Source organism: Ascidiella aspersa, chromosome 9 (assembly GCF_963924565.1).
Source record: "Ascidiella aspersa chromosome 9, kaAscAspe10.2, whole genome shotgun sequence".
Lineage (NCBI taxonomy): Eukaryota > Metazoa > Chordata > Ascidiacea > Phlebobranchia > Ascidiidae > Ascidiella > Ascidiella aspersa.
Window position 1 is genome coordinate 15,472,031 of NC_139455.1, and position 15,540 is coordinate 15,487,570.

At 35.6% G+C, this 15,540-nt stretch overlaps 1 protein-coding gene across 1 annotated transcript; it reads right to left on the reverse strand.

Moving 5' to 3' along the window:
• Positions 1 to 459: 459 nt before the first annotated feature.
• On the reverse strand, positions 460 to 15,431 carry LOC146133202 (cubilin-like). Its single transcript, XM_083397675.1, has 27 exons — positions 15,341 to 15,431; positions 14,967 to 15,142; positions 14,299 to 14,458; positions 13,375 to 13,434; positions 12,990 to 13,028; positions 12,621 to 12,805; positions 11,774 to 11,921; positions 11,367 to 11,402; positions 10,846 to 11,027; positions 10,541 to 10,688; positions 10,318 to 10,347; positions 9,535 to 9,564; positions 9,156 to 9,340; positions 8,418 to 8,562; positions 8,083 to 8,151; positions 7,565 to 7,755; positions 6,839 to 7,001; positions 6,334 to 6,533; positions 5,134 to 5,284; positions 4,311 to 4,475; positions 3,765 to 3,917; positions 3,378 to 3,428; positions 3,010 to 3,201; positions 2,499 to 2,669; positions 2,161 to 2,316; positions 1,041 to 1,211; positions 460 to 542 (listed from the first exon to the last, which is right to left on the reverse strand). Exons 1-27 carry the CDS (start codon positions 15,429 to 15,431, stop codon positions 460 to 462), a joined length of 3,531 nt encoding a protein of 1,176 aa, XP_083253801.1.
• Between the last annotated feature and the right edge of the window lie 109 nt (positions 15,432 to 15,540).

Genomic DNA, 15,540 nt, shown 5'->3' on the forward strand with positions numbered 1-15,540 from the left:
ATGATATATATTCTGAGTGTGACTATCATAACAATCCAATCAATGTATCGGATTATACCGATTACACCTCGATTGTCAGTTTAAAATACGTGTCGTAATAAGGGAGTGTAAATTAGAAAAAACGTTAAAATGATTAAGGATAGCTTAAAAAAGAAGTAACAACCTGTTGCTTATTTATAGAACTTGAGCGACACTAAGAATTTACAACAGTATAACCATTATTAAGATATACAAACCAATAATTTGTAACAAAATCGGCGTAATAAAAAATTAGACTGAAAAGCATTGAAATACTTTTGTAAAACTCCAAACAACGTACTTTAATATAATTCTAGCGCAAATAAAAATTTCAAAATTTTTATCTTAATTTATACAACGTAGTCTAAATTGATGGGTCGATTTTATAACTATTTATAATTATTTCGCTGTTTAAGACAAAATCATATGTAAATCTTTGGCTTATATTAAAAATTTCCTACCTGATGTAGGGTTGCCACCTACTCCAGGGGATTCCACTCCCACCTCTGTTGGACTCACCGCATCTGCAAAACAACAACAAACCGGTTTCCATACAGATTCAAATAAACCCTTGGTTTTCATAAACTGACCAGTGCTTTTTAAGAGTTCATTTGTCACTATATTCGATTTGAGCGGGAGTGTAACAAATGTGAATATAAAACATGTAACAAAAACGGATATCGCTTACGGTGGGCTCTGCAAAGTAGCAGAAATTAAACGAATTATACAATTTTGAAAAGTACTAATGTTGGGAACCTAAATCCCTTGTTTTTCCTAACCACAAATACAAGTTGCCATTCTAAATGGCTGGGAACAAATTTCACTGATCAAAACCAGCGATTCGTAAAATAACTTATATTTTCACAACAAATGTAAAAGTGTATAGAGTTTAAAAAAGGGCAATCATAAATATCAAACATATCTTAACGAACAATGAAAAACAACGTGTTCCATGCGTTACTGATGATTCTTCATGGGACAAGTGGTAGGAGCGGTTCTAATCTAACAAACAGCACACTTACCTAAATCCTCATAGCGATTGTTGCACATATCCTCATCGCAGCAGCGCACTTTGCAGCCTGTGAAGTTGAGGGGGGCCGAGGTCGGGGGTGTACTGAAGATGCTCGGCAGCGTATTACATGTCATTATCGAGCACGTCTCCTTTGGCATGCACTGCGCTGTCCAAGCGGGACCTGTGACGCAAATGGGAAACGGGACAGTAGTTTATAAACTTTAATTTTTTCGTTTTGCTTTACGGAAGTGCTGCCAATCTATCGTGTCACAATGAGAATAGACGCCGCAGAGAACGGACACCTGCTAAAGGCCTACGGGTATTAACTAACAGGGTTTCAAGCTATGTTCGTTAACAATATTTTACATACAAAATTTCCGATTAATTTTTCTAATGGTAACACTATATCTGAATGAGAAAACATGTGATATTTCCTGGTAATATGGACGGTATGACATGATTCAGAGACTTACATTATACCCTAATATTTAAACAGACTAACGTATTCTCATACAATCAATCACGAAACAATTTCTTTTAAACACTAAAACAGATCAACACATTTACAAAGCGTTTAGATCAGTGCTTTTCAACCTTCACAATTTCCATCCGCACTTTTTTATTTCGGAAAATTTCCATCCGCACGAAACAAGCTCAGTAAGTTTGCAACCTTTAGTTTTATTTGTTAAATAACAATGAAGGGGTTTGTGTATTAAAACCGTGAGTCTTAACCGATATAAAATAGAAAGCTTAAGCTGCAATGAACCACTGAGAGACTATATTACTGTACCTGTAACGCATAAGTGGGCGCACCAGCTTATTTGATAACTGTATTACACATAATAAAAAATAATAATATGCACCATTTTCATCCGCACGACGTTTGTTATTCGCATTACAATTGTTTTCATCCGCACAAGTGTGTACCATCCCACGGGTTGGAAAGCAATGGTTTAGATCATTCATACTTTCTTACATTAATTGATACAGGACGACGCTTTTCTGATTTAGCCAATACGTAACGAAATTTCGTACTAGGTTAAGAGTCAATTATGTTTTCCACGTAGTTCCAAATAACACAAACTTTTGTTATTATAAACTTTTGTTGACACAAGTTTTCATATATTTACCTGCATTTGTTGCAAATGAAGCTTCGAAGCAGCGTTCACCAACATTGCAAGGACCACCTGCGCTTCGAGAACCTTCTCTAAGGCCATCAGACCCGACGATGGCTTCAAAACCATTGTGGCAATACCTGGGTTCTTCCAGCGTAGTATTCATGGGTACTGCAAAATTTAAAAACATGTAATATTATGTTATGCATCTTTAAGGATGCATCATACTTTTCGACGAACTTAATAGGGTTTATAACGAAGATTTTGATATCAATTGTGTTGAGCGTGTTGTTCAAACATAGATGCAGGAGATGAATAAGCCGTCCAAAACTATACGCAGTTGTAAAACTTACCGATATTTTGAAACTGGTTGTTGCAGTAGTTGTCCTGGCAACATCGAAGCTTACAATTATCAAAGTTGAGCTCTACGTTGAACTGGGAACTGTCGAGCGTGCTTTGCAGAAGATCACAGGTCATAAAATTGCATATCGAGGCGGGAATGCAACTACCGACCCACGCATCACCTGAAGTACAAAATGCACCGGTATTTTAACGTGCTGTTAAATTTTAACGTGCTCACTCGCTAACTTCTTTCAATAATGTTAACAAGCTATTTTTTTAAACGATGTAACACCTGTGTCAAAATTGGTGTCAAATGCACGCCGCAAATGACGGCAATGATCCGGCAACTAAAACAGTCAAGCGTAACCTTATAGACGAACTTTTTGGAATATTCCACTTAGAACATAGTCCGCGGGTTTATTTATTGCATAACGCTGGGCTCAGGTAACAAGCAAAGTTAGTTGGATTTTTTCGCAAAATTAATTTTATTCGTTTAAAAATGTTTTTCCTTGAACAACCGACCTGCAGTGGTGGAAAATGAAGCCTCGAAGCATCGTTCGCCAGTGGAACAGGGTGGACTCCTATTAAAACCTCCTTCTATGGCGTTTTGTCCAACTGTGACGATTGTACCATTGTAGCACCGCAGACCCGAACCCGAACTTGAAATCGAACCACCTCCGTCAATGTAAGTCGCATTGGTCGGAATGGAATAATCTAAAACAGTGAGGCAACTTACTATGCTAAATGGGTTTCACAAATAAATGTCGTGCCGTTTGGTTAAACATTATTCCCAACAAACAAACTTGAAATGGTTTATTTTTTTAAAGTTCAGTATACTTTTCGGAAATGTGTTCATCAAAGGATAATAATGTTAACCTCTATAGACTTACTGTTTGCACTTTCGACCGACGACTGAGTTGATATCAACGTAGAATTTGAGGCTAAAGAATTTAACAACAATTTTGTTAAAAATGCAATGGTTGGTTAAGATCAATTGATAAGGATGGGTTCTGAAATTGTTTTGGAATGATTGAAATTCGTAAAATTTATTGAATGAATTAAGTATGGTTGTGACAAGCAGTCGGCAAAGTAAATGGTAAATCCTCGGTGAAATGTAGCTAAAATGTGTGTTCTAGCTATATTGCAAATTTTAAGATTTTGCATTTTCCTAATTTACAAATTTACCGGCTTTCTGCACCTAGGCCAGTATTATAATGTTGGTTTTAAAAAACGACGCTAGACAAGTAGGCGCCCAATTAAACAGAAGGCAAACTTACCGAGTTTCTTATAGCGGTCGTTGCACATGTCCGTATCGCAGCAGCGCACCTTGCAGTCGGCGAAGTTAAAGGGCGCTTGGCTGTAGACTCTCGACAACATATCGCATGTCATTATCGAACACGTGGACATTGGCATGCAGCTTGCAAACCAACCTGATCCAAGGAAAACGTATAGCAATGTTAATTAAAGTACAAAGCTTAGTAAACCCAAATTCGGTTTGTTTAGATGTTATAATGAGATAAATATATTTCACTTATAAAAGCATAATCAGTATCTAAAATATAACACAATATAAGTCCTAATAAAAACTTTAACCAGCTGTTCTAGGCAAGTGGTACTCTACGCAAGCCGCAACTGCTGCAACTAAATTACGACGCAGTCAGTAAAATGACGTAACAACTGATAACACAGCATTTTTTATCTGTGTTATCAGTTGAATTAGTTTAAAATTTGCCTAAATAAAAAAGTCATAAAAGGTTAAAAAATGCCTCACTATAACGTGTTTACGTAATAGATAGAAATCTTAAGTAAAATCTCCAGGTTACCTGGATTGTTGTTAAGCGATACTTCAAAACACTGTTCACCCAGGTTGCAAACTGTGGTGCCTTGAGAAGCTACACTGAGGCTGTCGACTCCGGGAATCACTGGAATATTCATGTGACAGGATCTTGGCTTCTCCACCGTGGTTTCGTTAATCGGCGTCGACAGTTCTAAGCAAGTAAACATTTCTGAATGGATTGTTTAACGCAGAATTTCAGAACGATTAGCCCAACTTTGGGCTTCCACATTTGTTATGGTCACCTAAAATTATACTTTATTCTATGTGACTTAATGAAAGTGGTTCATTTGTTTAACACAGTGGTTCCTAACCTTTTGTTGTCGCGACCCCTTTGCCATTTTGTAAAAACTTACGCGACCTCCATTTCGTTTTCCATTGATAGCAAACAAGAGTGAACGTGAATAAAAAACACGACTGGTTCACTAAAGCAAGACGGACACAGACTTTTACTCCTTACAATGCTATTTATTGTTTTTTTTTTGTTTCTTGTAAATTTTTTGTTCGACAAACAGTACACGGCGACACTCTGACAATCTGTTGCGACCCCCCTGTGGGTCGCTGCCTGGGCTGGGAACCACTGGTTTAACACTTGCATAAGCTTACAAAGTTTAAAGATCGCAAAGCGTTTATAATTGCAATAATTGTGAATAGTTGAGTGACAAAACATGTACTTCTTATACAGCCATACATAGCATTCTAAGATGTGAAATTCTGTTCGCTTTATTGTAGTGCCTTGGTATATCAAAATGTGACCCACAATTCCATGTATAGCGATGCATATCAAGCAGGCTGCCCAAGCAAACATGTACCTTGCTTGAATCGCAATGCAAACCCGCGCTTCGTAAGAGTAGAGTCGGAGGTGAACCTAAGATAGAGCGAATCTCCAGTCGAAACAATCATTCCAGTTGATTTCACCTCCTTAATAAACGTTCCGTCGTCTGGACTTGCGCCGTCGTAAGCCTACAATACACAGAACCGCCGCTAAATTGAGTAATGTTACTTTTTCGAAACGACAAAAGTAAATCAGAGTGAAAGAGACTCTAACTGCGAAGGTATATATATAAATACAGCTGTAAAACAAAAACATATTTCCTGTGCCGCTTGTAATATCAGCATAGTGCGCTGTTATGAGCAAGTCGTTTTTAAAAAGAATTAAAGTTCAGGTTATCAACTTAAAATTTAAATTATCAAAATTGGTGATCTTTTTCGATCCTGTGTCACATTTCGATTAACACACAATAAAAAATGCCACATTTTAAATAAAAAATTCAATAAAAATTTTTCCGTGTAAAAGTGGATGGAAAACTGAAATTACCAAAACAAATTTAAAATAACATGCAAATCTGACTCTTGCCAATTGCCTAAGTCAAAGTCAAGTTATTATTTTTTACCCAAAAGAAGAGGTAAATTGACGTCATATAAAAAACAATTAAGTGCATTTAGTGCAGTCTTTGCCCTTTTTAGTTGTTACAAGACCGGCGTTATGTTACGTTACGCAAACAGATATTATACGCTTTTTAAAAGGTTTACATTGTGTTAGAAGTAGGAAGGTATCGGATCGGAACCTGTATCGGATTCAAAGTGGTCGGTACTTAAACTCTTCTGGTATCGGTGCAAGCCTGCTATAATTATTGTAGGAATTTTGGCCATTATTTGTTAACAAACGCAGCGGTTCTACCATGAAATATAAATTCATCAAAAATTGAAGGTTAATAACTGGAGGTAACGGAGCTTGTAACGTAAAAAGGCAACCTAACGCTAAGGCTGATTTTGGTCCAATAATTAATCTTACCTATGAAAATGTTTTAATTTATGTAGTTGTCTTGTTTGTGCACAGCAATGACGTCATTTAATATCGGAACGCATCGCGATATTTTTATCCAAAATATCAGGTATCGCTATAGGCTTTAAATGCTAAGTCTGACATCTCTATTTTCTTATAAGGGGTATGCAGAACTTTTCCATCGCGAAACGCGACCGAACGCCTACGTAACCAAGGAGGCACCAACCGTGAGTTTGTCGCAGCATAATTCGAGATCGAGGCTATCGACCAAAATCTTGATGGTACCGATCGGGTAACGAGCCTTGATGAGCCAATCGCACTGAGCTTTGGTCGGGTAGTTCAAAGGATAGTTGGGACTGGTAAGATTCTGCCATTCGTCGATGGCAGTTGTTGTGAAGCCGCAACTATCCACCGGAACTTCGTATTCTATAGGCGACAATTATATTAGGTACACACGTTAAACGCATTAGGTGTAAAATAACGTCCAAATGCATACTGTTAGGATGAAAATAGCTTAACATCTAAACAAAAGGTATCTTGTGCATATACACTACAGGCATTTTTGCAAATCTTTGTAGGCCAATTTTGTTATAATTATTTTACATTTTAATAGGCTGCAAATTAAACCTTGGTGTAGCTAATTATTTTTGCAAAGGTGTTTATTAGTGATTACAGACTTGTAACAGAATTAACGTTAAATTATTTTTCGCGATGAAAAAACATGCACAAACCTGTGATAGCCTGCACGAATCCCGTGAAACCCTTTTTCTCAACACCCGAATCCGAAATGAAGTTTATAGTCAACTGCCCGTCGGTCGACCGATAAATCGTCTCCGTGTCATCCGACATAGTTTTTACGGTGGCGATCATTCGTTGGTCTACCCCGTCGTAAATCTAGATAACATGATACGGAGTTAAGTTGTTTTTTTTTCAATCAAACAATATCTCACATTTTGGTTTAGCACTTTGTTACGTAAGTAAGTGTGAATAAATCTACTTTCGCATACTTTTTTCGAACTGCAAAACGTGGGAAATAAATTACAGTAAACAAACATGGATGATAGGCCGTAGTCCAGTAGTTCTTAACCCTTTTTCTTTCGTGGCCCATTTACGTTGCAAAAAAATTCTGTGGCCCAATATATTTTTATGAAAGAAGAAACTGTAAAATAGGTTTTGAACAAAACACAGCAGAACTAATTTCAAAACAGATTATTTATTCGACCGTGCATTAATGAGACACTTGCGGCTGAACAATAACTTTACATTCCTTTTTAATTCCTCCTCAAGCCATTATTGTTGTAGAATTAAATACAGTGACACAAATGAAACTCAATCTAGTTTTTTTAAAGTAGTCTGTGGCCCTCCGCAAATGTTCTTATGGCCAACCAGTGAGCCGTGGCCTATACAACTAGATGGCGTATACATTAGGTGAAACGTGATTTAACTTGAAAATTTACCTTGAGGTAATCGCAGCACAATTCCAGGTCGATGCTGGTGAGGTTGAAAATGACTTGTTGGGGGTAGGGAGCGATCAAAGTCCAGCTACAGTTACTATCGGAGGGATAATTCGCGGGATACAATGGGGAGGACAGCACGACTGGATCACTTCCGATCTGATTATTGTAGCCGCAGGGAAGCGGTCCTGAACCTGGACGAAATATCAACAAGCTAATGCAGCACAGCTTCCTACGAACGTTTTGTTGGTGTGCCAAGCGGTTCACCTAACATTCTTTTTAATTCCTTTAAAATGCTCGAGGTATGGAAATATCCAAAGTCACCCCTTTGGTTGTATAGCAAATTATAGTTTTCACTTTATACCATTATTTGTATTCATTTATAGCTATATTTTTGCATTTTTTGAGACGGTTTGAGCCCTCGCAAGTATATTGTCAAATTCCTTTTCAAATGATTCATTTTAGATTATGCTAAACAGTTTAACAGGAAATATAAAATTCAATTCTGTATGAAAATTTACCAGGTGTTTCAGGTTTTGGAGAGAGAGTTGTAGTTGTGGTGGTAGAACTACTCGGTGGTGGGATAGGTTCTGAAAAAAGTTGTGATAGTCAACAGACGAAGTACTTTTTGTTTAAACGTTTAATTTGATTGTCGCTGGTCGGTAATATATTGTAGGATTAGGTAAAAATATGATTTGCCTTTTCCAAACGGTAATGAAGTTCTTGTATAACTTAACAACTATGGTCGTTTTTTACATATTTAAATCAAATGACTGCGGACTCTTAATTTTTTTTACTGGTCACCAAAGCTTTTTAGTACTCTTTAGAATGGATCCACGCAATTAAAAACAATTACCGAGATAAAAAGAGCCGTAGAAACCGCCATATTGTATTCCCAGGTCAGACTTAAATGTAAGTTCGACCATTATCTCTGGTATGTCGACTTGGGTTGGCCCAATGTCACCTTTAAGCCTTCGCAGTTCGTTGCCGTTGCTTGTAAACTAAAAAACAAAAAATAAATATTGATAAAATATATTGGCGTGATATCGCTGCTATACGGTAAAAGTCAATCAAAAGCTAAACACAATTTTTTTTTCTATGTTAAATTGAACTATAAATGCCAATATTTCGAAGAATATTCGATTTTTTTAGTGCTCCATGCGTCACGGATCTTTTTAATTTAAGTTTAACAATAAAATAAATTTATTTGCACTATGTTTGATTGAACTTCATTGTTTTATGACGTAAATTAGTGACGTCATTATAAAGGTTTTCATGTCCCCCCCCCCCCCCCAAAAAAAAAACAAATATCCTGCAGTCGCCCTTGTTGTTTTAGTGACCTTTAATAGCTCTTAACGTATTTGGGCCAAGACAAAAAAACGTTTGTCGGTGATGTCAGTCTTAAACAAACATAGGCAATTTTTTTAGAAACAAGGAAGACACGGCATCCCTGTTAAAACTTGGCCTTTTTTTATACTAAGTGTGCAGAAAAGTGCGGCAAACTAAATGACAAACGAGCTAATAAAGAATGTGTGCTGCGAGTGTAAACGAAACATAGGTAACCATGTGTTTAAAAATCAAAAATACAACGCACGGCCAAGTAGTCGCAGCACCGTTCCGTGTTGAACCTCGTGAAATTGAATCTTAGATTGAAGCCGGGGCGTCCCAATATCGTCCAAGCGCACTGAAACATTGACGGGTAATTTCCTGGGTAACCCGGCGATGTGATGGGGCGGGGAATAACCTCAGCCTGCGCGGTTTCCCCGCAAGACAACGGCGCTGAGAAACAATCATTACATTTTTAAATAAATGAGTAAGAACAGATATACCCATAAAAATGCCTCTGTTATACGGGGCTGTAAGGAAAAGAAACTATAACCAAAGGTGTTGAATCGGGTTAGGATTTACATTATTTCCAAATTTTATATTTTAAAAAAAAGTTTAAACCAAACACTAAACAAATTTATTTTTACCTCTAGGTGATGATGCTGTAGTTGTAGCAGCTGAAAACAAGCAAATCATTTTAACACATTCATTATAGCTTAAATACTAATAATTCCAATAGCAAATTTTTAGCGTAAGTTTTATTTGGTTAATATATCGCCTCTAACGATAGCTATTTGGTGGGGTTAAGATTTAACATTTTCACAAAAATTTAGAAATGTTTTCAAAACACGTTTAAAACCGAAAGTAAAAAAATAAAATTACCTCGAGGTGATGATGCTGTAGTAGCTAAAAACAAGAAAATGAGGTAAGCACGCCTAATTTTGCCAATTATGTCGCATAAAAATATCAAGTTACTATAAGTTTTATTTCAGTAATTTAAAAAAAATACAATGTACGAGAAAGACTAGTTAATGTTATTGCAAGAAACCCCCATTGATAATGGGGTAACACAAGTACAAGTACCACAGCGAACATGATGGGATTATTGGTGAATAATGAATCAAATCGGGTTTATGCCAATTGCCCTTTCAGAATAATAACTGGACGGCAAATAATATCCATAAATTAAAAAAGTTTGCCCTTATATTAACGGACCGCTTTTAAATAAATTACACATAAAGGCCTAGCCTCAAATCATCAAATAAACATTTAAGTAGTAAATATCGTATAAGCGAGAGGTTGCATATACAAAAATAAAGCAAAATGACAACTTATTTAGAAAATCACGGCTGTTATATCTCTATAGTCTTAAACCCTTGGTGGCAATCAAGTTTGCTACAATAGTATAACTGTGATCTTATCAGGCTTACCTTGTGATTTGGAGATGGAAGGATCTCTTTCTGCAAAATTAAGTGTTTATTGAAATTGTGCATATAACGAAATTCTTATCACAAGCTCTGTATGTCCAATACTTAAAAATCGTGATATTTTAGGTAAACATGTAAAACACGCATCGCGCTCATAAAAATGTATAAACATAATTAATTAATTATATAGTTTAGTTCAGTTAAAGTCTATATTAGGCAAACTTACCCAACTTAAAACTTCCAAAGAAACCTTTCTTCTGCAAACTTCCATCAGACTTAAAGTGCAATCGGATTTTAGTTAAGTTGGTTTGGAAAGTAGCTGGTGAGTGATCTCCCATAAAGCGCCTTACTTCTATTCCGTTTTGGTTTGTGAACTGTAATATATATTATTTTGTTAAATAAAACTTTCAACGATTACAAAAAAACAATAGTAGTATTACTGAAACAAAACTGATGACAGCAAAATGGCTTACGGATAAACGTAATTTACATCAATGAAATAAGTAGTTGAATAACAAAAAACGACCGTACCCTTAAATAATCACAGCACGCCTCTGTTTCAAATGTAGTAAAGTTGAAAACAATGGTGAAACCCTCTCTGCCCATTATTATCCACCGACAGTCCAAGGAGTTGGCGTATCTCTCCGGCCAATCGGGCGAGGAAAGTAATGTTGGCGTAAACGCGGCTTGTACAACGCTGTCACAAGCTGGCACTGATACATAGAAGAAAGGTAACTTAACATTGCCTTATTATTGATAACATCGCCTTATTAAGTTTGTTTTACTATTAATTTTTAACTAAGAGTGCTTAAAGAGTGGACAATGTTATAACTCGACAAAAACGGTCCAGGGATGTCCGATACTTTGAATGTCAGTCCGCAATTCATATACTACGTTTTTTGGAAAATAGTCAAATAATATTTTTTGATGACGTCATGACTGAGGCAAATTCTAAAAAATAAACCATGAGAAATTAATCTTTTTAGGTCCGATAATATAACGACATTCCCAGTTCAGCCTAATACTTCATTTAATTAACCATTGTTGAATACCTGTTGGTCCTACAGTGGTCGTCCTTGGAGCATCAGCTGAAAAACACGCAAATGAAAAAGGTGTTACCTAGAGTCGGTTGGATGTATCCAAAGACAGCATATTAAACTGTACAAAGTAATTCTAAAAATTTGCCGTGACACGTTTTTAAAAACAAACTTCGTGGCAGCAAATGAAAGTCGCCAAAGCTAAGATTACTTTATTGACAGTTGGACACCTTAAAGTTCTACCAACCTTTTGATTTCTATTTTTGATGTACACATAAGCAGCAATATTGCAAATGAAAAACATACTTTTATCGTGACACTTTTAGATAGCAAAACAGTTTTAAAGCAAGAAAAAAATTTCACAACATAAATAATATAATATTATAAGATGTATGTCTTCAGCACAAATCTGTACTACTTACAAATTGAGTAAGCAATTCGAAATCCACTTCTTTCCTCTGAACCGTCACTGACAAAGTTAAGCCGAACGTTAGACGATAAAGAGATATAGACTTTGTTTGTCACGCTATTTCCAGAAATCGCTCTTTGTTGTAGCCCATTATCGTAGATCTATACCGTAAAAAAGAGAATGATGACAGAGCGGCGTTCAGTGGTTTGCTACAAAAGGTAATGAATTTATTTCACGGTAATAAAAAATCGGAAAAACAGTTCTACCCAGTGTTGTAATAACTGAAGTAGTACTTAGTCACTCTTAAGTGTACTATAGTCACTGTTTTTAAATTTAGTCACTGTTTTTTTTAATTTGTTTAGTTTTGACTTGGACTTAAGTCATTGAGTCAAATTACTTTGGATAAGTGATTTATATTTTCATTTTACATTTCATGATAAAATTGATCTATTTATCTCAATTTTTGCACGTAAAATTATTGAGTGCAACATTTTAGTTGATTTATTGCTCATATCGAACAAGTTTAAACAATTTTAATGTTTTCTAGTTTTATTTTTTATATCAGTGATTTGACTTAGAGTTGACTTTCTCCAAGTATGACTTTACTGGGACGACTTGATTTGACAACTAACGACTTGGATTAGGACTTGACTTGTTTTTTAAAGACTTGTACTTAAGTTGATTCACAATAGACTTGACTGGGACTTAGGTCATTTCAAAATGACTCGTTTACAACACTGGTTTTAACACTAAAAAAAATGCCAAGGCTATTTTATTCGTTCTTCCACTCCTGAATCGCTTAATACCAAAACTGTATTAAAATCTGTGAAACAGAGCAGTATTTGATGAACGAAGCTTACATTTAAAAAGTCGCAGCAAGATTCTGTGTCGAAGGCGAGGATTTCGATTCTAATAGAGAGAACGTCTGAGGGCGCTCTTATGTCATAAGTGCAATCGGATCTTGGGTTGTAAAAGTGAGGATAATTGGGCGATTGAAGGTACTTCACAACATTTGCAGCCAGCAAAACTTTATTGCAGTCGTCGCCTGTAAAACGCAAAGCAAGTTTAATTGTGTCCTTATATTAGTCAATCGTCATAAGGTACACACCTTGGTTCACAAGTATTTACGACAATTAAGCCTTAAAAATACGAACTTCAATCATGCATATTAAACTTTGACATAAGAAACATATATTTAAATTATTTTGTATACTTGTCGTGGCACTTACTGGCAATTGGAGGCTCAGCGTTTGTAGTTACGTCGATATCTGCATCAGTTGAGAAAAAATGTTATGGGTAAGTCCAAAAAAACAAGATCAGCAAATAACAACCAAAAATTATTTTAAACAATGTTTAAATAGATTAATACTATAAGTATAATACCATACAATTTATACTTTGTTTTGACCCTGAATGTTTTAGTTATTTTATTTCGCCTATTTACAGTGGAATATTGTGGCATATGGACGAAGATACACTATTTGCTACAATATGTTAAATTATATATATATATATATATATGTTAAATTATATATATATATATATATGTTAAATAATTTCGCTTGCAAACAAAACAAGTAAATTGTACGCCGAATCCTTATTGGCACTGCTTACCAGCGGTGGTTGTGGGTTGTGGACTCATAGTGACATTGCCTTCTACGGCCTCGTTACTGACTGCAAAAAATGTATCTCCAATTAGTCGCTATAAAAGATAAACATGATAAGCCTATATCCCTGTAGAGTCGAACTTAATAATAAACCTGCTAAGCCTATACTTTTGGCTTAAAGTTTAAACATTGGATTTATTGGCGCTGCATTATAATCACCGCCTAACAACGGTCGTTGGAATTTGTGCACGACTATAGCAAACATTTTTTACATTTTCTTTTCAGCCTATGCCAACTTTCACCAAGTAGCTCAAAAACATATAATTTTTATATACATATAATAATTTGCTATATTTTATCTCCCTGTTGCGCACTTCTTGTTCGGAATCCAGTGATTAACCCTTTGGCTATTTTTGGCTGCAAAAAGAAACTTTTAGTGTCACGAACAATCCCTACAATATTGCTCAATCTTATTTAGTTTATCAACAATCCACTGAAATGGATCAATACATTTAGGCGATGATTTGTCGAAAATCTAGTTTAGAAGTGTTTGTTTTGTTTTAAGGTATGATGATTCTACTAACGTTATGTTAAACAGTCAAGACATAAAACGATTGGTACTATAGGCTGTGATATAGAGCACTGCTTAAGACTCTTGACAGCCACATCGACACATGGGCACAATACAATATGGTCGTACCTAAAGAAACATTATTTTGATGTAATATCTGATATTTTTGGATATCACATGGCGCCAGGATTAAACGGCAAAAACAAACATATTGTCATTTACTTCGTTTGACATTAAAATTATTGCTTAAGATGTCAGTTGGATAGGATAATACCTCGTATACATATACATATATAAATATTGGATCTTGCAAACAAAGTACAAAGTTCAAACCAGAATAAAACTTCATAGATTTCTTACTTAGGACAAAATACGCTGCAAAGCCACGGCCAGTTATAAACGTGTCCGTGGTGAAAGTTATGGTAAGATGACGATCCGTCGATATGAAAGTTAAATTGGAGGTTATTACGCCAGAGATTGTCGCCAAAAGCGGAAAGTTAGTACTGTGACCGTCGAATATCTGCAATAAAGAATATAATATGAAAGTTTAAAGATAAATTTTAGGAATATTTTGCAAATTGACATTAAAGTTTTCCATTATATGACAAAAAAATTGGTTTGTTATCGTGCTGGAACACTAAACAGAAAAACAAGTTTACAAATGTGTTTATTACGTTCTTTTGCGACTGATGCTTCTAATATTACTAATTTTAGTGTTGTATGTCATTACTCGCCTTTCTTTGTTTAATTGAAGTATGTTAAACAATTTAATACACAAAAATCTGAACTTCAGAAGTGATATGCTTTTGTGTTCGATCTCGAATACTTTTGTTACAGATAATAATTCATAAACTGAAAGAATACCCAAGACGGCGGAAGTGTGAAAGGCCTTCATAGGTAAGGGCCCACAAAGTCTTATTTAAAATCTAAGCTCCGACGGGCAAATATAACAAGCTGACTGTAAAATCGCCATTAGGTCACTTTACTACTAGTTATCTTCAAAAAAACATCCCCCAAATAAGACTTACTCGCAGCCGGTCGCAACAACTTTCCGAAGAACCGCTGTAAACTGTTAATTGAACTTGGTAGCCTCGCATGGAGCGAACTGTCCAACTACATCTGCGGTTCGAAGGGTAATTTAATGGGTAGCCTGGAGTAGTTAGACGACGAAGGTTGAACGATGCGTCGCTATTAAAGCCACAATCTGAAAAGCATATATAAATATTAAGTAGGAATAATTGATACCATATATGCAGATGGCAGATAGTGAAGATTAGTAGTGAATGTATGATTGTATGTGCTTGTACATTCGGTTTTACAAAAGCATTTTCCGAAAAAAAAAATTATTATAACTTTAAAACAACATTATTGTATATTTTAAATGACATAAAATTAGTCTTACCTGCAACCGCCGGGGTTTCAGTAGTGCTAGTAACATTTTCTGTTAAAAAAATCAAAAATGTTATTGTAAGATCAAGTGCTTTGAGGCACATTGTTTTAAAAACTTTTAAGGCCTCCCAAACATAATTAGGGAAACATAAACAACGGTCAGTTGCATCGTCAAACGGAGAATCTGACCATTGCAAAAGCTGTCTTTGTAAC